Source organism: Eptesicus fuscus, chromosome 2 (genome assembly GCF_027574615.1).
Source record: "Eptesicus fuscus isolate TK198812 chromosome 2, DD_ASM_mEF_20220401, whole genome shotgun sequence".
NCBI lineage: Eukaryota > Metazoa > Chordata > Mammalia > Chiroptera > Vespertilionidae > Eptesicus > Eptesicus fuscus.
The window spans coordinates 69722-95832 of NC_072474.1; the positions used below are offsets into that span (position 1 = coordinate 69722).

The 26111-nt window shown below is 42.8% G+C and overlaps 2 protein-coding genes across 13 annotated transcripts in view; one reads left to right on the forward strand and one right to left on the reverse strand.

Annotated features, from left to right (window-relative positions):
• The window catches only part of ADPGK (ADP dependent glucokinase), a 38900-nt gene extending 23619 nt beyond the window's left edge, over positions 1–15281 (forward strand). For 5 of the 8 annotated variants that reach the window (XM_008161475.3, XM_054725087.1, XM_028138861.2 and 2 more), the window contains 4 exons: positions 471–591; positions 5795–5991; positions 6628–6726; positions 13730–15281. In XM_008161475.3, coding sequence (XP_008159697.1) covers positions 471–591; positions 5795–5991; positions 6628–6726; positions 13730–14284 — 972 coding nt within the window. In that variant the 3' untranslated portion in view covers positions 14285–15281. The remainder of the gene's footprint in view (positions 1–470; positions 592–5794; positions 5992–6627; positions 6727–13729) is intronic. The other 3 variants (XM_008161476.3, XM_054725093.1, XM_054725104.1) reach the window with 3 other exon arrangements.
• The window catches only part of BBS4 (Bardet-Biedl syndrome 4), a 183494-nt gene continuing 161854 nt past the window's right edge, over positions 4472–26111 (reverse strand). For 2 of the 5 annotated variants that reach the window (XM_054725073.1, XM_054725049.1), the window contains one exon: positions 24106–24169. In XM_054725073.1, the coding sequence (XP_054581048.1) occupies positions 24117–24169 (53 nt within the window). In that variant the 3' untranslated portion in view covers positions 24106–24116. Of the gene's footprint in view, positions 5384–15384; positions 15635–24105; positions 24170–26111 lie in introns of those variants that run through there. The other 3 variants (XM_054725064.1, XM_054725061.1, XM_054725059.1) reach the window with 3 other exon arrangements.

Below are 26111 nucleotides of genomic sequence, written 5' to 3' on the forward strand. Positions count from 1 at the left end.
CAATCCATTTTACTGTGACCTCACATGGCCTTTCTTCAGTGTGTATGTTGTAGAAAGAGAGAGATCTCTTTCTTTCTTATAAGGCTACCAATCCTATAAGACCTCACCCATATGACCTCATTTAGCCTTAATTACCTCTTAAAAGCTCTATCTCCAAATACTATCACATTGGTGATTAGACTTTAACATATGAATTTTGAGGGACACTAATGTTCAGTCCCTAGCAGCTGCATAGGACCTAGCATGTGTGACATGGGTCTTTTGTCAGCCTCTCATTTCAGGGTACATTGTGGCCATATATTCCAGAGGCTGAGATAATAGTCCCTCTATTACATAACTTTCAAAATTAGATTGGGATTCCAGGATTTTGTTAAAATGAAGAGAAGTAGCCTCAATGTATCTTTTTGGTTACTGTACAGATTCTATGGGGAAAGGAAAAATCTGACAGACTTCATATTTCTTGTCTCCAGGTTCTTCTTTGTGGTCCAGTTGGTCCAAAACTGCATGAACTTCTTGATGACAATGTATTTGTCCCACCAGAGTCACTGCAAGAAGTGGATGAGTTCCACCTAATTTTAGAGTATCAAGCAGGTGAGAGAAATGAGTAAGTGACAGTGTAAGATCGGCAGGGGGGTGTATAATGTTACCCTGAGGAGTAGCTGTGCTACAGATTTCTCTGTGTAAATTAGTAGGATCCCCTGTTCTTTACCACAGGTTTCCTGCACTATACTGGCCATTGTCTCAAGGGAGAGTGCTAGAGAATTACAACAATGAAGAAAATTTCCAGATCAATAAACAGAATTGATCTGAAACCAAGAGGAATCAAGATGTAGGAAAGCAGGCATCTTAAACACATACCTATAAAGTTTTTCTTTATTACTAAGGAAAGAAAAGGGCAGATAATACCTGTTCAACTCTGTGCTAGATTCTGCCCAAGGCCTTTCTGGGCAACTGTTTTCAAACTGCTCAGATTTGATTCTGGGCTTCTGGCAAGCTTTCTTTGAATTGTTTTGTTTTCCCTTGGGTGTGTAACTGGAAGTGTTATATATTTAACAATGCATATTATTTCCTGTTGTTATATACTGTTTCAATGTTTATCACTCCAAACCATTCCATCCAGCTCCCCACCACCCCCCCCCCCCCAAGTACATTTTGTTACACAGTCTGCAGATCTGATTTCTGAAAGAATTCTAAATACCTGAACGTAATTTAGTTCTGTGTATTTGCTGTGGTATCTTTCCTCTGCTTAGAAGCCAGCCTCTTGAATTTCTGATTCAACACGTTAATTCAAGTTAAAGACTCAAACATCGAAACAGACTAATTGGTACCTGAAAGCATGTGTATTTACTATGCTTCAGTGAACTGCTTCCAAGTCAGAAATTAAGACACCTCGCCTACTAGAGTAATTAACTTCAATGTAAGTTATGAAATACAGTGCTTCCTGGAAATTACAATTTCTTCAAGTACAAAACAGGGGATTGTTCTTGTTTCTGGTTCTCTTTAGGGTATGTACTAGAATCAGTAGTCAGGAAGTTAAGAAGGTCAGGGTCTGAAAATTAGGGACCGATTGTTAGGGCAGGCAGCTCACATTTAATAATATACAAGTTTTGAGTTGCTTTCGGCTTTAGTTTCCCCAAATGGGAAATCAGAGTGTTGGTTCTTACTGCCTGAAGATTGTGGTAAGGATTAAGATAGTGTGTTTAAGCAATATGAACTGCTCAGATGAAAGGCATGAACAAGACTGTTGACTGAAAGAATCTAGAAAAACTAAAGATGTGTCTTTGATGTGCTGCTGATGCTACTGCCAGTTCCATGTTCTCACTTCCATTTCTGTTGGCATTCACATTCTGGACTTGGGACCTTTCTGGTTCCTGGTTTCTGTCATTTCCCCTGGGGACAAGAGTGGAGAGACTATTTCCTCACGAAGACTGCTGTTGTATTTGACATACGTGCCTTACATATATGGCACAGCTGATCTTCACAGGAGACTGTCTCCATCCTTGGGTTGAGAAGCTTACACTTCAGTTTTTCTTTTCTCGGCTATATTTTTTAGAATAAAGCAGACCTTTTATTAAACTTACAGTTACATTTTTATCAGACTCTGTAGGGAACCTAGTCTGGTGGCAGCAGCTGCTGGGTTAGCTCTATTAACAGAAGTCCATCTCCTGCTTCTCTCTAACCTGGATGAATCAATTCCCACGAAGAATTGTCAACGTTTCCCTCCTCCTCTCCTGCCAGACATTCCAGAGAAGCTTGTTTTCAGGCATTGGGCCAGGGATCCAATGAGTCATTACATAGGTTTTGCTTACTCAGTGGCTGAAGGGCAGGATGATAAATTGATAGAAGAAATCGCTTAAATAAATTCAAAGCTTTATGAGAAAAGAGGGGCATTAACCTATTATTAGGAGCTCACACTGAGTTTCAGTCACTTTGCTTCTTAGCTCCGTCAGCCCTGTGCAAACAGCCAGTGAAGAGCCCTTCACATCCCTCCTTGTCTTCACGTTACAAAAGCCCATTTATTTTTATCTCGTTCACTTTTTTTGCTAAGGAATTTATTTATTTTGAACTATGTGTGGCTTTTTTCCCCCTAAGTTAACTTGGGCAGTGTGTCTTAGCAGCTTCACTCTTTAAGGGCCAGTTCCAGGTCTTGCCCTGCAGAGAATACTAATGCCGTGTCTTTTCCCCCATGTACAATCTCATCACTGCACATGGGGGAAATATTGGACTTGGAGTTCATACCCATATTTTTTGTTGTTGTGGGCATTAGAGTCTGTTCTCTTGCTCATGTATCTTGCTGTTTGTTCATGTGGCTGAGTGCCAGGTCCAGTGTGAGCAGGAGTCTGATGATAGTAGGAGACACTACTCTGCCCTCTGCTACCATCCACTGCAAGAGACAGATTCCTGAACAAATGATTGCAAAGTAAAGTGCAAACTCCTATAACTGGGTGCAGTGTAGCCCAGAGAAGGAAGTCATTGGGGGTGACAAGAGGAAAGGATTCATGGGGAGGTCGTCTGGTGTCTGCTCTGTAAATGAAGGAGAGCTAGACTACTCCACTCCACTGTGGGACACCACTGGGTCTTTTGTTTGGACATGACCAGGAGCTAAGAAAAGAATATAGTTTTAACAAATATAATCATTGCAATTGGGGTTTAGTAAATAGGTATTTTCTTTTTATTTCTGCTTTCATAGACTTTCATACAAATGACCCACAATTAAGTGTTTCTTCAGAGGAATGGATTCAAGAAAGCTGATTGCCCTGGCTGGTGTGGCTCAGTTGGTTGAGTGTCGTCCTGTGCACTGAAAGGTTGCCAGGTCGATTCCCAGTCAGAGCACATGCCCAGGTTGTAGGCTCGAGCTCATGTCAGGGTATGTGGAGGAAGCAACTGATCGATGCTTCTCTCTCATATCGATGTTTCTCTCCTCCTCTCCCTTGGTCTCTCTCTAAAATCAATTTTAAAAAAAAGAAAAGAAAGCTGAACTTAAAGTAAGGATGGATTCTCCCAACTTTGACACTTGCTCTAGAGTAGGCCCTACACATGCGTGCATACAGGTGCTCTCCACAGAGAGGCAGAGCTTCTGTTTGGAGAGGCCCGTTGTAGAAAGGAGGAAGGAGGTTGCTAACTGCAGTTGGCAGATCACCTGCAAGATGAAGAAACCCTCTGCTATGGGTTGTCTTAGGAGAAAACTTTCTGGAGGAATATCCAGTAAATGTGATAGAAACCAAGTTTTTCAACTAGTTTACAGCATGTGGGCTTCCCTTGTATAAATGGGACAAGTCCTTCATGTGAGGGAAAGCCACGTAAACCTGAATTATACTAAGTCCTTGCCCCAGAGTGTCCCTGCTGGTGGTGACGGGTTTCTCCTCACCCAGCCCCATTCAGGGGGGTGGCCTCATATAAGAATTGCCCTAAGCAGATGCATAGCCTAGGCGGCCCTTCAGCTGACTTCATTTCAAGATTTTCTGCCAAGTCTTATGGACAAGAAGGTGAACTCTGTGTGTAAAGCCTCTGATTGCAGAGCTTCACCAGGCACCCTCCCTGCTTTAGGACTCAGTGCAGCACTCTCTCCGTGCTTGGCAGCAGTGGGGCCCTAACCAGCAGTTCTCACCTGACTGCATGCCAGGGGCTCCCGGGGGGCCTCACACTGCACATTCAGACTAGTTCCCTGGAGGATTCCGATACTTGGCCAGTGCTGAGAGCCACTCCTGTGGATGTGCAGAGCCAAACTCCTCCCCATGCCAGGAGACCCACCCAGGATGGATCTGCCTCCCTCAACTGCAAGCATGTCAAACTCAAAGGCTAACACAGGACATATAAACAAGGTTTACATTTATGTGGGCCACCAGAAAAACAAAAACTTCAATTTTACAGAAACATAGGTTTATTTTGATAGAGACGTGCTGAATACAAAGGGCTGAAATAATTGTTAACATAAAATAATAGAACATTTTAATAAAAATTAATATATTTTCTTGAACATTGACTTACCAGACCCTGAATAACTGGACAAATTAATAAGCGTAACACAAATAAACCTATTTTTCTTGTTCTCCAAAAGCAAAATATTTCCTGTTGTGCACACCAAACAAATCAGTCCAAGACTAATGACGTGGCAATCGGCTGCTAAAACATTCGCTGCTGGTATTAGTGGGGAGAAATGGTGCGCCTGCGCGCAAAGCACGTGAGGGAAATGAATGCAACACGATTATGGTAATCAGTCATTAGCGAACGCTGTAGTTCGTTATTAGTAACTATGTATAACAGGATATTGTAAAAATTGTTACGAAGTTTTTATTAAAACGTTTCTTACATACCTTTATATGGGCTGGGCCACAAAAGTATTCATTGTGGGCCACATGCGGCCTGGGGGCCGCAAGTTTGACATGCTTGCTCTACTGGGATCAGATGAGTAGGTGGTGAGTGGGCACTCTATGCCAGGGGCTGTGACAAATGCTGTGGGAACCAGACATATATGTTACTTTTATAGAGCTGGCAATCTGCTCAGGGAGATGTAGCACAAATGTATGAGAAATGATTTAGGTTTGACTACTAGTTCTAAATGGTAGAAGAGATAACTCAAAGCAAAATGATTACCATAGACCATGGAAAGGAAAATATCTGTGGATGCTTAAAGCACTGAAAGTGTACTTCAGGCTGGAGCTGTCACATCATTCATGAAGGAAGTTGCACTTGAACTTGGTCTTGAGCAGTCATTCCGCAGCAGCTCACTCAAAGGATGTAAGAGCAGCCAGATGCTCTTACCTCTGGACCAAGTGCCTGGAAACCACCGGCGGGCAGGAGCGGGGAGGGCGTGCAGTCAGCCTGACTCTTGGAACATCAGCCTTCTTAGGTCCCAGCTAAGTGAAAGGTGCTCAGGACACTGCTGTGAGGTGGAGACAGAGAAAGGCAGCATTGCTGTGCGCAGGGACACGTGTGCTATGCACTGTAGCCTGGTATTTGTAAGTAATGCTGCTGTCCTGTAACGGAAAGGACACAGGCATCCTGTGTTTGAAAAGCTCACTGGACAGCAGAGCTTTCCTGGGACTCAGGGTGAGCCAATTGCTGCCCTTTGATACCCGTACTGTGTTTCTGTGTTTGGGTTGGTTTCATTCCGACCACTGCCTTCCCAGATGCAATGCCGTGCTTACCTTAGGCCCCGGGAGTGAGGCCTCCTCAGCCAGAAGCCAGCCCCCCCCAGAAAGGCTTTAGGGGGCCCTGCAAGCGCTCCCTCCCCACCGCTAGGACACTTACAGCCTCTTCCTTTCTTCCCACCGTGTTGACTGGGCTTTTCTAGGGGAGGAGTGGGGCCAGTTAAAAGCTCCCCATGCCAACCGCTTCATCTTCTCCCACGACCTCTCCAACGGGGCCATGAATATGCTGGAGGTGTTTGTGTCTAGCCTGGAGGAGTTTCAGCCAGACCTGGTGGTCCTCTCTGGATTGCACATGATGGAGGGACAAAGCAAGGAGTTCCAGAGAAAGAGACTCTTGGAGGTAATAGCACTGTTCTAGAATTTCACACATCTCAGCAGTGTGTTTCTTCAGAACCCTGCTTCCTTTGACCTCTACAGCTTGTGCTGCCCTGCCCTCAGTTCTGGCCTCCGGGGTATCAGGGCAGCTGGCTCTGAACCTCCTCGTGCTCTAGGGAGGCACCTCACCGTCTTCTCTCAGACACAGGCAGCAGCTTGAGTAGGACAGGTCAGAGCAGTTCACTGCCTGAGCCTCTACCCTGTGCTGAACTGAAGGTGGCTGAAAGCTGCAGTGTTGATAGTTTGTGTCCTTTGTGTCATCTGTGTCATCTCATTTCCCATCAGCTATTGTTGCAGACTCATACAGAAGTTGAAGCCAACTGCTCAGTTTAGGTCCCCAGGAATAGGCTGACCACATGAACATACAGGGGCAGTCCTTTGTGCTCTCTGAGTCTGTAATCCAGTGCTTCTCTGCTGACCCTAGGCGTCCCAGTTAGGAAAAGCATCCCTCATCCACAGAGGCCGTGGAAACCTACGTAGCTTAGAGTTTTCATGAGGATGCAAAGAAGACATTGACAATACACACTGCCTCTAGGACCTGATCTTTTCTTCCTTTTGTCTGACTTCTATATCTAATAGCAATGCTGTCCTCTTTTTACAGGTTGTGACCTCCATTTCTGACATCCCCGTTGGTATTCCAATTCACCTAGAGCTGGCCAGTATGACCAATAGGGAGCTCATGAGCAGCATTGTGCATCAGGTAACCATGTGGGCAGCACATGGGGCGCTCAGTGGCCCTGACTCTCATGAGGCCTTGCAAAGATGTGCGTTTGTCCAGCAGGACCAGCTGTTTTGGGCTCAGGGGCCAGCTCACTGAGGCATGGCTGTCATGTCACTCAGACTTAGGTCCTTCAAGATCTAAATAAGGAACCAGAGCTGTTCTGGAACAGGATCTCCTCCTAGGTTAGAAATGTGGCAGTACATCTGATGGGTTCATGGGCTGTTTCTCCTTCTAGAATGGGAAAGTTGGGAGTGAATGGTCTACAGTAGAACTCAAAGGGGAAAACTGAAAGCCCAGCTCAGCTGCTTTCAACTGAATGTCAAGAAGCTCAGAGAAAGGAAAGTGGGGGAGCTTTACTCCCTTACCTCTAGGTATCACGTGTTCACTCCTGCCTTGGAACAGCTACAGTGATTAGATACATTTGAGAGGGTGATGCTTAAGAACATAGACTTGGGGAACCTGAGTTGGAATGCTGGCTTTGCCATTCACCAGCTTTATGAACTTGGGCAAGTTAGTTACCCTTTCATTTTATTATTATTTAACCTTTATAATGGTTGATATATATATGTGTGTGTATATATATATATGTGTGTGTATATATGTATATATATACATATATATATATACATATTTTTTTATTAAAAGGGCTTAAAAATAAGGACATATTCCCATATGTGTGTGTGTGTGTGTGTGTATGTATATATATAATAAGGACATATTCCCATATGTGTGTGTGTGTGTGTGTGTGTGTGTGTGTGTGTGTATACATACACACAACACGGGAATATGTCCTTATTTTTAAGCCCTTTTAATAAAAAAATATAGCATAGCATACTTAAATACACATTCTACACTTTGTTCTTTTTCACTAAGTGGATTGGTTTTATTGGGTTTAAAAAAATTTTTGTAAGAATTTCTTTGAGCCAAACTGATGGCATGTGCTAGGGAGCAAGATCTCAAATACTTCTCACTGAGCAGATTTTGAAGATCTTTTTTCTGTCATCACTTGGAGAACATTCTTGTCTTTTCACAGCCATGTTGTTAAAAGGAATGTGTGGGCACCACAGTTTATTGAACCTGAATCTTCTCAATGGTGCATTACCCTTTGCTATTCCATATAGGCCTGCAACCAGTGACTTTGTACATGATTTTATTTTGTCCATGAACAAGTACATATGTATAATACTCAGAAGTAAAATTGGCTGGATAGGAGCAGAAAAAGCATCTGTAAATTTGATATTGCCAAATTGCCTTCCATGAGAATTATACCAATATACTTCCACTAGAATTCTTTACAAGTGCTTATTATTTCCTCATATCATTGTGACCAGAATGTGATTAAAAACATGCACAGCTGGTGTGGCTCAGTGGTTGAGCATCAACCAATGAACCAGGAGGTCAAGATTTGATTCCTGATCAGGGCTCATGCTCAGTTGCGGGCTTGATCCCCAGTAGGGGCTTGCAGGAGGAAGCCAATCCATGATTCTCTCTCAGCGTTGATGTTTTTCTCTCTCTCTCCTCCCTCCTCCCTCTCTCCCTTTCTCTCTCCCTCTCCCTTCCTCTTTGAAATGATAATAAATAATGTTCTTGATAAAGCAATAAAATTTAGTTTTTAAAAAATTTTGTTTAAAAAAACAACAGTAAAAACATGCATTGTCACCAGTGCAACAGGTGAGAAATATTTCACAATAGTTTTTTTAATTAGACTACTTTTTTTTTATTGATACTATTATAGATGTCCCATATTTCCCTCCCATTTGCCTCTCTCCACCCAGCCCAGCCGCCCGCCCCCCTCAACTTTACTTTTTAGAGAAGTTTTAAGAGTACAGTAAAATGAGCAGAATATAGAGTTCCCATATACCTCCTACCCAAACCCACCCAGTCTCCCCCAGTCTCCCACCCACGGCACCACAGTGGGAAACTTGGTATAGTTGGTGAACCTACACTCACACCTCATTGCCACACAAAATACGTGGTTTACATTAGGGTTCACTCTTGGTGTTTTTCAGTATAGTTTTTATTTGCATTTCTCTTTTTTAGGTTATCTTTTTACTTTTTAAAAAGGAAGCCATTTTTATCTCATTTTCTGTGTAACTAACTACTTAATCTCTCCTCAGTTCCCTTATCTGTAAAATGGAGGTAATCCCTCCTTTTCTCCCTCTCTCTCTCTCTTTATCCCTCCTTCCCTCCCTAGAGTAAACCCATTAGTTCAGTGCCTGGAATAGAACATGTAGTAAATGGAAGTGCTATTACATTCGCAGAGGTACAAGTCATTGATTTTGAAATAAATATAAATACATACATACACATAAATCCCTTTACCCATACCTACATGCCTGCATATATATAGGGGCATATCTCTCTTGCACTAACAGTCATCTTATATGTATTTCTCTGGCTGTAAGGAGGAAAGTGCTAAGTAAGAAAGATAGTGAGGTAGACATAGTGGTTTCCTTTAAGATAGAAAACTGGCTCAACAGAGAGTTCTGGTCAAGATGTTGGTGTAGGTAAACGTGGTACTTGGAACCTCCCACAACCACAACTAAGTTACAATTACAGAACAACTATCATTCAGAACCCCTGAAATCTAGCTCAACAGAAGTCCTATAACTAAGGATATAAAGAAACAGACACATTGAGACTGGTGGGAGGGCAGAGGCTTGGAACAGGCTGGCCCCACACCCACATGTGGCAGTTAATAATTGGGAGGGATATCTTGATCTCCCATAAGGAGTAAGGGGTCCCAGCCTCACATCAGAACCCCCCACCCAGAGTTCAAGTACCAGGAAGAGAAGTCCCCATAACTTCTGGCTGTAAAGACAAGTGGATATGACAGCTAAGTGAGATGGAGGTCTGCTAGAGTCCCAGGTGTTCCTCTTAAAGGGCCCATGAATGCACAAACTTAACTTGGACACATTTCAAGCACTTTGAGCTCCAGCACTGGGGTGGCAGCTTAAACCACAGCAGGGACATACAAGGAGGAATTGAATTGTCTGGCAAGGGCTGGAGGAGCAGACTTCTCTCAGACAGAAGTACTGGCAGAAGCCATTGTTCCACAGAGTTGGCAGGCGGATGCCATTTCTGAGTCTCCATCAACCTGGCTAACACTCATAGCTCTGCCCTGGTGATTCCTGAGACCCCACTCCACCCAACTTTCAGGCCCACCCAAGCCTTTTCCAGTAGTTTCCATACAAATAGCCTCTCTTGGCTCATGCCTTGGACTTGCCTAAAATCTATCAAATAGGATTTGGCCTGAACATACCCCATACATTTTGCTAAGCGGTCCCACAGCTGGTTAGCAGCTACCAGCCTCAGTTAGCAGCTTGACCTCTCCTGGGTACCTCCATGCCCAGCACAAGTAGCAGCCATCTGCAGATTGCTCTGTTGCTCACACCAGATGGCCCCAGGCAGTGGCTGATCTTGTACCTCCCAGGAGGCCCCAGAGCCAGTGGACCTGGTGGATAGCTACAGACCACACTGGATTACAACCCAACCACCTCTATAGTGGCACACTCAAGGGGCAGACTCAGCAGGCACCAAAGTCCCGATGAAATGAGACCTGCTCCATGGGGTTGATTACTGCACAGCAGCTCCTCTGCTGTAATTGCAGCCAGTCCTTGCAGCCAATCAGCCTGGGGATAAATCTCTCCCAGAGATGTGCCAACAGCAATCAAGACTCAGCTACAACAGGAGAGTGCACACAGCTCACATGGGGTACACTTGGAGCTCCCAGTTCAGTGACCAGGGAGGCTACACCACTGGGCCCTACAGGACACCTACTACATAAGGCCACTCTACCAAGTCTGGGAGAGAGCAGCTCTGCCTAATACATAGAAACAAACAGAGGGAAGCAACCAAAATGAGACAAAGAAACAGGTCCCAAATGAAAGAACAGGAGAAATCTCCAGAAGAACTAAATTAAGTAGAAGCAAGCAATCTACCAGATACAGAATTTAAAACAATGGCTATAGGGATGCTCAAGGAACTTAGTGAAAACTTCAATTATAAAAAAGGACAAGAGCCCTAACCGGTTTGGCTCAGTGGATAGAGCGTCAGCCTGCGGCCTGAAAGGTCCCAGGTTCGATTCCGGTCAAGGGCATGTACCTTGGTTGCGGGCACATCCCCAGTAGGAGGTGTGCAGGAGGCAGCTGATCAATGTTTCTCTCTCATCGATGTTTCTAACTCTTTATCCCTCTTCCTTCCTCTCTTGTAAAAATCAATAAAATATATATTTTTAAAAAAAGGACATGAAATCAAACGAAGGACTTGTATGCATGCATATAAGCATAAACAATGGACGCAAAACTCTGGGGGGGGAGGGCATGTGTGGGTGGGGGGTGGGGGGGGGGGTAATAGTAAGATATGTACAAATATAATACCTCAATAAAAATATTTAAAAAAAAAAAAAAAAAAAAAAAAAAAAAGGACATGAAAACCATAAATAACCAGTCAGAAATGAAAGATATGATACACTAACTGAAATGAATAATTTACAGGATATAAACAGTAGAGTTGATGAAACAGAGAATCAAATTAGTGACTCTGAATATATGGAAGCAAAAAGAAAAAAGAATTTTTAAAATGAGAATAGTGCCCTGGCCACATGGCTCGGTTGGAGTACCGTCCCATATACCACAAGACTGCGGTTTCTGTTCCTGGTCAGGGCACATACATGGGTTGCAGATTCAATTACAGGTTAGGGTGCATACAGGAGGCAATATATTGATGATTCTCTAGCCCTGTCCCCCTCCCCCCGCCTTTCCTTTCTCTAAAAATCAATAGAAACATATACTCAGATGAGGATTTTTAAAAATGAGGATAGTTTAAGGTCCCTCTGGGGATAACATCAGACATACCAAAATTTGCATCAGAAGGTGGGAGAGCTAGGGTTGAAAACCTTTTTGTAGAAATAATGACAGAAATCTTTCCTACTTAGTAAAGAAAATAAATATTCAAGCCCAGGAAGGATAGAGTCCCAAACAAGACGAACTCAAAGAGGCCTACACAAGACACATAAATTAAAATGCCATAATTACGTAAAAAGAGAAAGAATCTTAAAAGAAGTAAGAGAAAAGTAGTTAGTTACCTACAACGGAGCTCCCATACCCTGCCAGCAACAGAAAATTTGCAGGCCAGAAGGGACTTGCACAAAATATTCAGAATGATGAAAAGCAAAGACCTACATCTATGATTACTTTACCCAGTAAAGCTATCATTTAGAATCAAATGTCAGCTAAAGAGCTTCCCAGGCAAGAAAAAGCTAAAGGAGTTCACCACCACACCAGTGTTACATGAAATGTTAAAGGGTTTTTAAAAAGAAAAAATCAAAAGTAAGAATAAGAGGGCAATAAATCATATCTATCAGCAATTACTTTAAATGCTCAAATCAAAAGACACAGTGCTCAGTTGGTCTGAGTGTCATCCCATACACCAAAAGGTTGTGAGTTTGATCCCAGGTAGGCACCTACCTAGACTGTGGATTTGATCCCTGGTCAGGGCTCATACAGGAGGCAACTGAGCCATGTTTCTCACATCAATGTTCCTCTCCCTCTTTCTAAAATCAGTTTAAAAAAAATCCTCAGACGGGGATTTATCAAAAAGATATATGGTGACGATAATAGATAAAAAATTATACGAAACAACATCAAAAGACACAGACTAAAAGTGAAGGGATGAAAAAGGATATTTCATGAAAATGGAAACAAATAAAAAACCAGCTGGGGTAGCAATACTTATGCCAGACAAACTAGACTTTAAAACAAAGGATACAACAAGAAACAAGGACCCAGCAACTCCACTTCTGGATATTTATTCAAAGAAACATAACATACTAAATCAGAAAGGCATATACATCCATGTTTGTTTCATCATTATTGACAGTATTTAAGATATGGAAACAACCTAAGTGTCCACCAACAGGTGAACTGATAAAGAAGTGGTATAGGTGTACAATGGATTACGACTCAGCCATAAGAATGAAATCTTGCCACCTGCTACAACATGGATGGGCCTAGAGGGTATTAGGCGAAATGAAGTAAGTCGGAGAGAAAGACAAATGCTTGATGATTTCATTTATATGTGGAATCCAAAAAAAAATAAAGAAGGACAGAAACATAGATTCAGAGAACATTTTGATGGTTGCCAGATGGAAGAGGGGTTGGGGGAAGAGTGAAAAGGGGAAGGGATTTAGAAGTACAAATTGGTAGTTACAGAATAGTCACAAAGATATAAAGTACAGCCTAAGGAATATAGTCAATATTATAATAACCATGGTGTCAGATGAGTACGAGATTTATCAGGGTGATCACTTAGTTATATAATGTCTAGTCACTATGTTGTATACTTGAAACTAATGTAATATTGTACATCAACTATAATTTAGAAATAATTTTTTAAATTAAAAACATGGCTCCTATGTGGTGCCCTTTTTCAGTGTTATTACTAAATAGAGAGAGGAGTACTCTATTTAGTAGTAACACCTGCCTAAAAAGCTTAGCGCTGATATGAAACTGTTCTTGCTCCTTGGTGGTTATACACAAAACCACTGTAAGCCTGACTATGTGTTGCTAGAGCCTTCTCCATTTTACTGGTATAATGTCTGATGACATTGAGGAACTGAGACTCATGTCCCATCAATGGTAAGAGGATCTGCTATGTATGCAAAGCTAGGCACCATGAAAAGAAATACAAAATATGTACACCTCTGCCCTTTGTCTTGTAATGGCATATAACAAAAGACTGGCTCTAAGAGTGTTACTGCAACTTTCCAGTTTATCCTGAGGAATAATAAGGTGGAAATAGAGGTGTAATAGTAAAAACAGTGACACATGATCTGTCACTTCCCCACCACAGACTTCAGGGGTAGGGAGTCTTGTAAGGAAGAGGTTATCCTGCCTTACTTCCCTGGCTTTGGTCACTGGCTGTGTCCTAAGATGCCTTTTTTATGTGAATTGGAAAGAGACTGTCATTTTGTTTTTGTTAGCAGGTGTTCCACGCGGTGACTTCCCTGGGGCTGAATGAACAGGAGCTGTTATTTCTTAGCCAGTCAGCAGCTGGACCTCACTCTTCCCTCTCTTCTTGGAATGGTGTTCCTGATGTGGGCATGGTCAGTGACATCCTATTTTGGATCTTGAAGGAACATGGGAAGAGTAAAAGCAGAGCCTCAGACCTCACCAGGATCCATTTCCACACGCTGGTCTACCACATCCTGGCAACTGTAGATGGACACTGGGCCAACCAGTTGGCAGCCGTGGCTGCAGGAGCTCGTGTGGCTGGGACACAGGCCTGTGCTACAGAAACCATAGATACCAGCCGAGTGTCCCTGAGAGCACCACATGAGTTCCTGACTTCCCATTCGGAGGCAGGTTCTAGGGTCATATTCAACCCCGACGAGCCAGTGACAGAATGGCACCGGGAGGGGGTGTCCTTCCACTTCACACCCGTGTTGGTGTGTAAAGACCCTGTCCGAACTGTGGGCCTTGGAGATGCCATTTCCACTGAAGGCCTCTTCTATTCAGAAGTACACCCTCACTATTAGGAAGGTGGTTATGGATAATTATTCTGAAGAAGGAGAACTAGCCAATTTAAGAATTAACAGGAATTAAGTGGTTTGGAAAATAGGATTAAGGTATCATAACAGTTTCTAGATTTAATTCAAAGACAGCCAACAACACAACAGATTAAACTATCAGATACATTCCAACCTGCTGACAATTATGCAAGAACGTTTCAGGTTTTAATCTAAATTTATCTACTGAGACTGGATTTTTAGTTTTTTTTTGTTGTGTTATATGGGTAAAAAACCTGATTCTTAAACCCCCCGTTTACATAGCGTTGTCAGGTATTTCAGGCCAAATGTCTTTACCCTGGCTGGAGCGCATGCCAACTGGAAAAAACACCTCCCTCCTTCCCCCTCAGAACTGCATGCTTCCTCATCATGTCTCGTAAGCCCACGGTGAGCCGCTCGTGCTCTGCTCAGCGTTCACGGGCAGGGTCATGACTTCCACTCAGTGTCATAATGAAAATACTTGATGAGCACACCTTGGTCGTCTAAAACAGAGCCTCAAGTAAAGACAAAGTCACCCCTCCTGTGCTGCGTTCTCAGGTGGGAGCCCTGTGGAGCCTGGGAGAGACTGGCCATTCTGCACTGGTTCAGAGGCCTGGCTGACCTGTAGGGTGGGTGACCATGCGAGCTGAAGGGCTGTGCCTTCCTGCCCTGTCTTCTTAGATTGTAGGCCAGCTGGTCAGAGACTACCATACTGGGCCCAACCTATTGCCACGCTCTGGACATACTTTCTCCAGTAGAAGACTAATCTCTGTTTATTCTGGTCCTTGAAGGAATTTGCTTTTACAACTGGAATATGCTTCTGTGTGTATAACTGATCATGTGTGATCATACCACATCCATTTAAGAGCTTGACCTCATAAGAGCCCAGGATCATGAAGAAATATGTCATGTTATGTATTTATTTTTTTATAAATCAAAGAGACATCTGTGTGCTTTTAAATATATTAAAAACAATTACATTTCAGGAGTCCTAAGACTATTTGCAATTGGTTTTGTTCTACCTGTCATTCCGGAGCCAGATACAGTAGAAATCATTCCACCTTTCACTTGTGAGTTCTGTGTTACTCTGCTCTTGAGGTGTTTGTCTTCTCTTCCCCATCACTGGTTGGCAGTCCCTGATACTGAGCCACTGTGTTTTAAAGTGACAGACGATACTAATATCAAGTAGCCAATCCAGTAAGAAACAGCAGTTTAAAGGATGGTGAGCCTTCTCGGTTTGTTCAAAGAGCAGTATTGACATGGCAGCTGCTGGCTCACAGCAGCAGCTTCTGGAACCTCGAAGCTAGCTCAAGTTCTTCAGTTGTGACCTCTCCTTCCCTACTTTGGGTAAGAAGAAAAGGCTTGGTTACTCCTTCAAGAAAACTTAAGCCTGGAAAATTATGCAGGTTGAATTCAAAACAAGTAGTTTAAGGAAATCTCTGGCTGCTACCTCATCAGTCTCTGCCTCCAACTTCAATTAAACACCAACCTTCTTAGCCCAGTGGTTGGCAAACTCATTAGTCAACAGAGGCAAATATCAACAGTACAACGATTGAAATGTCTTTTGAGAGCCAAATTTTTTAAACTTAAACTTCTTCTAACGCCACTTCTTCAAAATAGACTCGCCCAGGCCGTGGTATTTTGTGGAAGAGCCACACTCAAGGGGCCAGAGAGCCGCATGTGGCTCGCGAGCCGCGGTTTGCCAACCACGGTTCTAGCCTATTTTACTGGAAAGGCTTAAGTGAGAAGAGATCTCTATTTTCTCAAAAAGAACTGAAATAAGTTACCATTTATGTTCTAAACCTGAGAATACTTTGAGAGTTCCAAAGTGTTCTCCACGTCTACTCAGGCTCTGATATTAGTATATTTTCAGCAAGTTCTCCAGTTTTCACTGGTGGTATCAGTAAAGACTGATCCAGGATATGTAGTCAGCACAAACTTTAGAGCAGTTTTTCAAAAGACGAGTTTTAAACTTTAAATACTTGTAAGTCAGTTTTGTGGTTATCATAAAAAGTATCAAAATGTACCATACATTGTAGGAATAAGTATTGTAAGTATTGTTTTGTAGAATTTGATATATGCCTGCATGAGTGCATATATATATGAATTTCCACCACCTACGGCAGATCATGTAGAACTGGGTGGGGAAAGCACACCCTTCAACCCTTCACTTTGAACTCTATTTTACTAAGGTTTTCACATATGATTTGATGTGAAGAGAAGTGAAAATCCACTGGACTAGAAAGAATACCTGGTGAAAAATGAGACTTCCTAAAAATATTCTAACACTCACTCTTGCCTTTAGTTGAAATTGATTTCACACACACACACACACACACACACACATTAATCAAGAGATAAGAATTCGGCAAAAAAAATCAGTAATGTCTAATGCAAATTCAGTTTGCATCTTATTCTCTGTCGAGTTTAAGTGGGGAAAGGGTAATTATTCATCAGTAGAAATCCAAATTCTGTGCAGGGGTTTGAGATGACAAGTATAACATTGGACCAGTTTGACATACTGAGGCTCACTCTCCTCATCTGTAAAACCCGTTAATAGTGGTCCCTACCCTCACAGGGTTCTTGATTACTAAAGGAGACTGCTGTGCAAAATAATTAGCACAGTACATGGCATATATTTAAAAGTTTGGTAACTGTCAGTTACTATTACTAAACTGAACAGAGAATTTCCTTGGACTCTAGAACTATTTTAAATCATTAAAATGTTACTCATGACAATTTCAGTTTTTTAAATTTTTATTTTCTTTATTGATTAAGGTATTAATATGTGTCCTTATCTCCCCATTACCCCCCAACTCCAACCCCCTGTTCATGCCTTCACAAACACCCTGGTATTTGTGTCCATTGGTTGTGCTTATATGCATGATTGCAAGTCCTTTGGTTGATCTCACCCCTTACCCCCACCCTCCCCTACCTTCCCTCTGAGGTTTGACGGTCTGATCAATGCTTCTCTGTCTCTGGATCTGTTTTTGTTCATCAGTTTATGTTGTTCATTATATTCCACAAATGAGTGAGATCATGTGATATTTACCTTTCTCCAACTGACTTATTTCTCCAGGTCCATCCATGCTGTTGCAAATGATAGGAGTTCCTTCCTTCTTACAAGCAACATAGTATTCCATTGTATAGATGTACCACCATTTTTAATCCACTCATCTGCTGATGGGCACTTAGGCTGTTTCCAAATCTAAGCTATAGTAAATTGTGCTGCTATGAACATAGGGGTGCATATATCCTTTCTGATTGGTATTTCTAGTTTCTTGGATATATTCCTAAAGTGGGATCACTGGGTCAAATGGGAGTTCTATTTTCAGTTTTTTGAGGAAACTCCATACTGTTCTCCACAGTGGCTGCACCAGTCTGCATTCCCACCAGCAGTGTATGAGGGTTCCTTTTTCTCCGCATCCTCGCCAGCACTTGTTTTTGTTGATTTGTTGATGATAGCCATTCTGACAGGTGTGAGATCGTACCGCACTGTCGTTTTGATTTGCATCTCTCGACGAATAGTGACTTTGAGCATGTTTTCATATGTCTCTCGGCCTTCTGTATGTCTTCTTTCGAAAAGTATCTATTTAGGTCCATTGCCCCTTTTTTGATTCGGTTGTTTATCTTCCTTTTGTTAAGTTGTATGAGTTTCCTGTAAATGTTGGAGATTAAACCCTTATCGATGATAACATTGGCAAATATGTTCTCCCATACAGTGGGCTTTCTTGTTGTTTTGTTGTTGTTTCTTTTGCTGTGCAGCTTTTTATTTTGATGTAGTCCCATTTGTTTATTTTCTCTTTAGTTTCAATTGCCCTAGGAGCTATATCAGTGAAGATACTGATTCAGCATATGTCTGAGATTTTGCTGCCTGTGGATTCCTCTAAGATTTTTATGGTTCCCAGTCTTATGTTTAAATTCTTTATTAATTTTTAGTTTATTTTTGTGTATGGTGTAAGTTGGTGGTCTGGTTTCATTTTTTTGCATGTATCTGTCCAATTTTCCCAACACCATTTATTGAAGAGACTGTCTTGACTCCATTGTATGTTCTTGCCTCCTTTGTCAAATATTAATTGAGCATAGTGGTTTGGGTCAATATCTGGGTTCTCTATTCTGTTCCATTGGTCAATATGTCTGTTCTTGTGCCAATACCAGGCTGTTTTGAGAACAGTGGCTTTGTAATACAGCTTGAAATCTGGTATTGAGATCCCACTTACTTTGTTCTTCTTTCTCAGGATTGCTGCGGCTATTCGGGGTCTTTTTTTATTCCAGATAAATTTTTGGAAAGTTCATTCTAGGTCTGTGAAATATGCCGTTGGTATTTTGATGAGGAATGCATTGAATCTATAGATTGCTTTGGGTAGTATGGATATTTTAATGATGTTGATTCTACCAATCCATGAACATGGTATGTTCTTCCATCTGTTTATGTCTTCCTCTATCTTTTTTCAGTGTCCTGTAGTTTTCCAACTACAAGTCTTTTACCTCCTTAGTTAAGTTTATTCCTAGGTATCTTAATTTTTTTGGTGCGATAGTAAATGGGATTGTTTTTTTAATCTCTCTTTCTGTAAGTTCACTATCACCACCAAAGGCTCAACCAAACACCGGAAGTCAGCCAAGGCGACCCAGCACTGACTACTGAGGGGGTTTCGATCAGGCCTGGACACAGGCCAGGAGAGAAAAGCAGGGTTTAATCACAGCCCCCATAGCAGTCAGTGCATGGTGGGCGTGGTGGAAGTTAGTCCTGCAGTCAATGAACATAGGGTCAATTAACATTAAGTGAACATAGGGTCAATTAATATCTCTTTGAGAGGAATTGAGAATATAAAGTACATTGTAGAGCAATCCTCTCTAATAAAAGAGTAATATGGAAATTAACCACTTCACTACATAAGCCATGCCCACCAGCCAAGCCATGCCCACCAGCCAATCAGGTCGAGTATGCAAATTAATCCCAACCAAGATGGCTACCAGAAGGGAGGCTTGGGTTTCCCCGGCAACAGAGGAAGCCAAGCTTTCCACACTCTGGCGGGCCCAGGCCTCCACTCAAGGATACAAAGTTTCAATTATAGAAGGTAAACAAATCCAAGCAGAAATGGCAGCAGCCACAATCAAGCAGGAGGCTTGGCTCTGCTCCAGGCTACAAAGTTTCAATTGTAGAAGGTAAATAAATTCCAGATACGAGGGCCTCTGCTTGGGTCGCCAGGGGCGTGGCTGGCCTGCAAACCACCACAGGCCCCTCGCCCAGGCCTCTCCACGCTCCAAGGAAACCCCACCCTGATCCAGGACACCCTTCAGGGCAAACCAGCTGATCCCCACCCATGCACCAGACCTCTATCCTACCTAATAAAAGAAAAACATGCAAATTGACCGTACCTTCGCTACACCCACAGCCAATCAGAGCGAACAAGATGGTGGTTAATTTGCATATGCGGGCGCTGAGCGGCCTGCATCCCAGAAACATCCTCCAGGCCAAGGCCTCTCCTAGCCTGTAGGCCCGCGCTTAGATCCTGAGCGGCAGGGGTCCCAGAACGCCCCCTGCCCACTCAAAGCCTATGGGTGCAGGCCCCAAGCTGCCTGGCAGGCGGGAACATCCTGCCCCCACCCTGTTCCCACCCTGCCCCCAGCAGCTTGCAAAAGCTCGAGAACAAAGGGGCGGTTTGGGGCCACGCCCCCAGCCAGGCGCCCAGGACCGGGGGCTGGCTGCTGGCCTCTGGGGTGTGCCAAGACCCTGGTGGCCACCGCTGCGTGATGCCCAGGGTCTCTGCATGCCCCGAGCCTGGGGCCCATGGTGGGGCTGGCTGCTGGCCTCGAGGCATTTGGAGACGGGGATGTTCCCGCCCCGCCCCAGAGGCTTTCCAAGCTCCAGCACCAAGTGGCGGTTCGTGTCCACGCCCCCAGCCTAGCACCCTCCACAGGGGGAGGGCTCCTGGCCTCTGGGGTGTGCAGAGACCCCGGCAGCCACCACCAGGTGGCAGGGACACGCCCCTAGCCCAGTGGTCACAACCCAGGGGCTGCATGAGCTGCAGAGGATACACCTTTTTTAAAAAAATATTTTATTGATTTATTTACAGAGAAGAGGGGAGAGGGATAGACAGTCGGAAATATCAATGAGAGAGAAACATCGATTAGCTGCCTCCTGCACACCCCCCACTGGAGATGTGCCTCCAATCAAGGTACATGCCCTTAAGAGGAATCAAACCTGGGACCCTTCAGTCTGCAGGCCCACGGTCTATCCACTGAGCCAAACCATTTTGAGAGTAAATACCTTTTCTGATAACTCATTGACTAAGCTCCCTGTAGGCCACCACTTGCAGTGTTCTTGGTAATTTGGGTTATAAGAATCCAAGAAGGTGATCTAGGGTTTTTCCACCACACTCTTGGAGGAAAAAATGAAGGTCCCTTGAGGGCTCCCAGATTGGAGAGACTGCAGGCTGGGCTGAGGGACAAACCCCCCCGCGCCCCTCCCCCTGTGCACGAATTTCATGCACCGGGCCTCTAGTTACTTATATTATTTCACATAAAACTCTTTTTTTAATATATTTTGATTTTTTACAGAGAGGAAGGGAGAGGGATAGAGAGCTAGAAACATTGCTGAGAGAGAAACATCGATTAGCTGCCTCCTGCACACTCCCTACTGGGTATGTGCCTGCAACCAAGGTACATGCCTGTGACTGGAATCAAACTTGGGACCCCTGAGTCTGCAGGCCGACGCTCTATCCACTGAGCCAAACCAGTTAGGGCTCACATAAAACTCTTTTCAACTAAGATATTTTCCTTTATTTAAAATGTATCTTTATTGTTGAAAGTATTACGGATGCCCCTTTTTTTTTAGTTTTTTTTCCCCCCATTTATCTCCTCCACCCTGCACCCGCCCCTTCCAGGCCTTCACCAAACCATTGTCTGTGTCCATGGGCTATTCTTATCTAATACATAAAAATCTAGACAGATTTAGAGAAAATAAAATACAAGATATGCCAGGTAAATACTGAAAAGCAGAGCTGAAGTTACTGCATGAATACTGGATACAGGCTTGAAGCCAAAACACAACTCATGAGATAAAGTTAGTCATTGTAACGTAACAAAAAGTTCCTTTCACTAAAAAGATAAGATGGTTCCCAATACTTATACACATAATAGGACAGTGTGGGCATTCAGAATGAGCCTCACCAGGATGTGTCTCAGTGGTATGCAGGTTTTTGAGCTAAGGGCAATTTTAGCTTCAGGCTCAAGTGAAAATTTTGCCCCTCCCTTTAACGACCTAAAAAAAATTGAATTAGAGGCCTTGCCCATAATAACACATTATCCTATATAATAAAAGGCTAATATGCAAATCAACCAAAAAGGAGAATGACCGGTTGCTATGAAACACACTGACCACCAGAGGGCAGATGCTCAATGCTCACACAGGGGGAGTGCTGCTCAACCAGGAGCCAGGCTCATGGCTGGCTAGCACAGCAGTAGTGGGAGCCTCTCCCTCCTCCGCAGCAGCACTAAGGATGTCCGAGTGATGACTTAGGCCCGCTTCCTATTGAAAGCAGGCCTAAGCCATCAGTCAGACATCCCCTGAGGGCTCCCAGACTGTGAGAGTGTGCAGTGTGGGCTGAGGGAACCCCCTCCGAGTACACAAATTTCATGCACCGGGCCTCTAGTTGGTGTATAAAAATGCCATAGAGCCAAGACCGGTTTGGCTCAGTGGATAGAGCGTCGGCCTTCGGACTGAGGGTCCCCAGGTTCGATTCTGGTCAGGGGCACGTGCCTTGGTGGCGGGCACATCCCCAGTAGGGGGCAGCTGATCAATGTTTCTCTCTCATCGATGTTTCTAACTCACTCTCTCTCTCTCTCTCTCCCCCCCCTTTCCTCTCTGTAAAAAAATCAATATATATAAAAAAATATCAGATTAAGTTAAATATTAAAAAAGAGAAAAAAAATGCCATAGATTTCTGGGTGTTAATTTTGTACCCTGCTACATTGCCAAATTCATTTATTAAGTAATGTTTTTTTATGGAGTCTTAGGGTTTTCTATGTACAGCAGTGATGGTGAACCTATGACACGCTGGTGTCAGCACTGACATGCGTAGCCATTTCTGATGACACGCGGCCGCTGAGGTGGCTGCATGCCGAGGATGAAACATTTGCGAAATAATGTTTTTTCCTCAAAGTGACACACTACCCGAGTTATGCTCAGTTTTTTGGCGAAGTTTGACACACCAAGCTCAAAAGGTTGCCCATCACTGATGTACAGTATCATGTCATCTATGAATAATGACAGTTTTATGTCTTCTTTTCCAATTTGGATGACTTCTATTTCTTTTTCTTGCCTGATTGCTATGGCTAGCACTTCCAGTACTACGTCAAAGAGGAGTGGTGAAAGTGGGCATCCTTGTCTTGTTGCTATTCTTAGGTGAAATGGTTTTAGTGTTTGCCCATTGAGTATGATGTTGGCTGTAGGTTTGTCATATATGGCTTTTATTATGTTGAGATATGATCCCTTTATTCCCACTTTGCTGAGGGTTATTATCAAGAAAGGGTGGTGTTGGATTTTGTCAAATGCTTTTTCTGCATCAATTGATATGACTATGTGATTTTTACCTCTCAATTTGTTTATGTAATGTATCATGTTTATTGATTTGCGAATATTTTACTATCATGCATCTCCAAGATAAATCCTACTTGGTCATGGCGTATGATCTTCCTGATGTAATGCTGGATCCAATTTGCTAGAATTTTGTTGAGGATTTTGGCATCTATGTTCATGATGGATATTGGCCTGAAATTCTCTTTTATTGTGCTTCCTTATCTGGTTTTGGTATTAGGGTGATGCTGGCTTCATAGAATGAGCTTGGAAGTGTTCCTTCCTCTTGAATTTTTTTGAATTGTCTGAGGAGAATAGGTTTCAGTTCTTCCTTGAATGTTTGTTAAAAACTCCCCTGTGAAGCCATTTGGCCCAGGGCTTTTGTTTGCTGGAAACTTTTTAATGACTGCCTCAATTTCCTCCATAGTTATTGGACTATTGAGATTTTTAGATTCTTCTTGATAGAGTTTTGGAAGCTTGCATTTTTCTAGGAATGTGTCCATTTCCTCTAGGTTGTCTAGTTTGTTGAAATAGAGTTGTTCATAATATTTTTAAACAATCTTTTCTACTTCTGTGTGGTCTGTTGTTATTTCTCCTCTTTCATTTCTGATTTTATTTGGGTCCTCTCTCTTTGCTTCTTGGTGAGCCTGGCTAGAGGTCCATCAATCTTGTTTATCCTATCAGAGAACAAGCTCTTGATTTCATTGATCTTTTGTTTTGTTTTTTTTGTTTTGTTTTGGTCTCTATCTCATTTATTTCTGCTCTGATCTTTATTATCTCCTTCCTTCTGCTCACTCTGGGCTTTTTAAGTTGCAGAGTTAGATGATTTATTACCATTTTTTCCTTGTTTTTTGAGGTAGGCCTGTAGAGCTGTAAACTTCCCTCTCAGGACTGCTTTCACTGTGTCCCATAGACTTGGGATTATTATGTTTTCATTGTCATTCACTTCCAGAATGTTTTTAATTTTTTCTTTGATCTCTTTGGTAACCCAGTTATTGTTTAATAGCATGTTATTCAGCTTCCAAGTGTTTGAATTTTTTTATTGTAGTTTATTTCTAACATTATGTCATTGTCGTCTGAGAAGATGCTTGATATGATTTCAATCTTCTTGAATTTGGAGAGACTGCCTGTGACCCAATATGTGGTCTTGAAAATGTCCCATGTGCACTTGAGAAGAATGTATATTCTGTAGCTTTGGGGTGAAATGTTCTGAAGATGTCAATTAAGTCCATCTGATCTAGTGAGTCATTTAGGATTGCTGTTTCTTTTTTCTTTTTTTAAATATATTTTATTGATTTCTACAGAGAGGAAGGCAGAGGGATAGAGAGTTAGAAACATCAATGAGAGAAACATCGATCAGCTGCCTCCTACACACCCCCCACTACTGGGGATGTGCCTGCAACCAGGGCACATGCCCCCGACCGGAATCAAATCCGGGACCCTTCAGTCCGCAGGTGGACGCTCCATCCACTGAGCCAAACCAGCCAGGGCGGATTGCTGTTTCTTTGTTGATTTTTTTTTTTCTAGAGGATTTATCCAGTGATATCAGTGGGGTATTAAAGTCCCCTACTATGATTGTAGTTGATCTCTCCCTTGATATCTTCCAGGAGATTTTTTTTAAATATATTTTATTGATTTATTACAGTGAGGAAGAGAGAGGAATAGAGAGTTAGAAACATTGACCAGCTGCCTCCCGCACACCCCCCACTGGGGACGCGCCCACAACCAAGGCACATGCCCTTGACCGGAATCGAACCCGGGACCCTCCAGTCCACAGGCCGACGCTCCATCCACTGAGCCAAACCGGTCTCGGCTCCAGGAGATTTTTTATGTATTTGGGTGCTCCTGCATTGGGTGCATATACAGTATGTTTACCAGGGTTATAGCCTCTTGTTATATTGATCCCTTTAGTATTAGGAAGTGGCCTTCCTTATCTCTTGTTATGGCCTATTTTGTCAGATATAAGTATTGCTACCCCAACTTTTTTTCACTTCTATTTGCTTGAAAGATATTTTTCCATCCCTTCACTTCCAGTCTGTGCGAGTCCCTTGTTCTGAGGTGGGTTTCTTGTAGACAGCAGATATATGGGTCATGTTTTCTTATCCATTCAGCCATTCAATGTCTTTTGATTGGAGCATTTAGTCCATTTACATTTAAAGTTATTATTGATAGGTACTTGTGTGTAGCCATTTTTATTTTTTGTGCCTGTGTTCCTTCTTCCATTTTTATTTATTCTTTGTACACCAGTTCCTTTAGCATTTCTGGCTTGGTGATGATAAACTCCATTATAGTTTTTTGTTTGTTTGTTTGTTTTGTGTATGTGTGTGTGTTCTTTTGTCTGTGAAGCTCCTGATTTTCCCTTCAATTTTGAATGATAGCCTTGCTGGATACAATATTCTTGGATTCAGTCCCTTGCTTTGCATCACTTTGTAAACTTCCTTCCATTCCTTTCTGGCCTGATGTGTTTCTGTTGAGAAATCATTTGATAATATAATGGGAGATCCCTTGTATGTAACTTTCTGTCTCTCTCTTGCAGCCTTTAGGATTCTCTTTGTCCTGAACATTTGCCATTGTGATTGCGTCGTGTCTTGGTGTGGGTCTTTTCAGGTTCGTCTTGTTTGGGACTCTCTGCTTGTGTGACTTCTCTCTTCCCCACATCAGGGAAGTTTTCTGATATTATTTCTTCAAATAGGTTTTCTAACCCTTGTTCCTCTTCCTATCAAATAATAGGAGTGTTCTGGCACCCCTATTTTTCGTATGGTGCTTTGTTTTATGTTGTCCCAAAGCTCCATTTAGTTTTCCTCCTGTCTTTTCATTTTTTTCTCCAATTGCAGTTTAGTTTGGGTGTGTTTTGTGTCTGTCTTCTAACTCGCTAATTCGGTCCTCCACTTCTCCTACTCTGCTGTTTAAACTTTCCATAGTGTTTTTTATTGCAGCTGTATCAGTCTTTATTTCTTCTTGATTCTTACATAAGTTGATTTTTTCATCCATCCAGTTTATGAACTGTATGATCCTTATTCTGAATTCTTTTTCTGACATATTGCATGCCTCCATTTCACTTAATTCCTTTTCTAGTGATTTCTCCTTTTCTTTCCTTTGGGGGTTTCTTTGTCTCCCCATTTTTGCTCTCATCAAAGGATCTATGTGTCTAGTCATGCGAGGGCTGCTCCTCAGGTGGCAGCAGTTCCTTGGGTAGTGGCTGCTCCTCGGTTGGCAGCAGCTCCTCTGGGGGGCACTGCT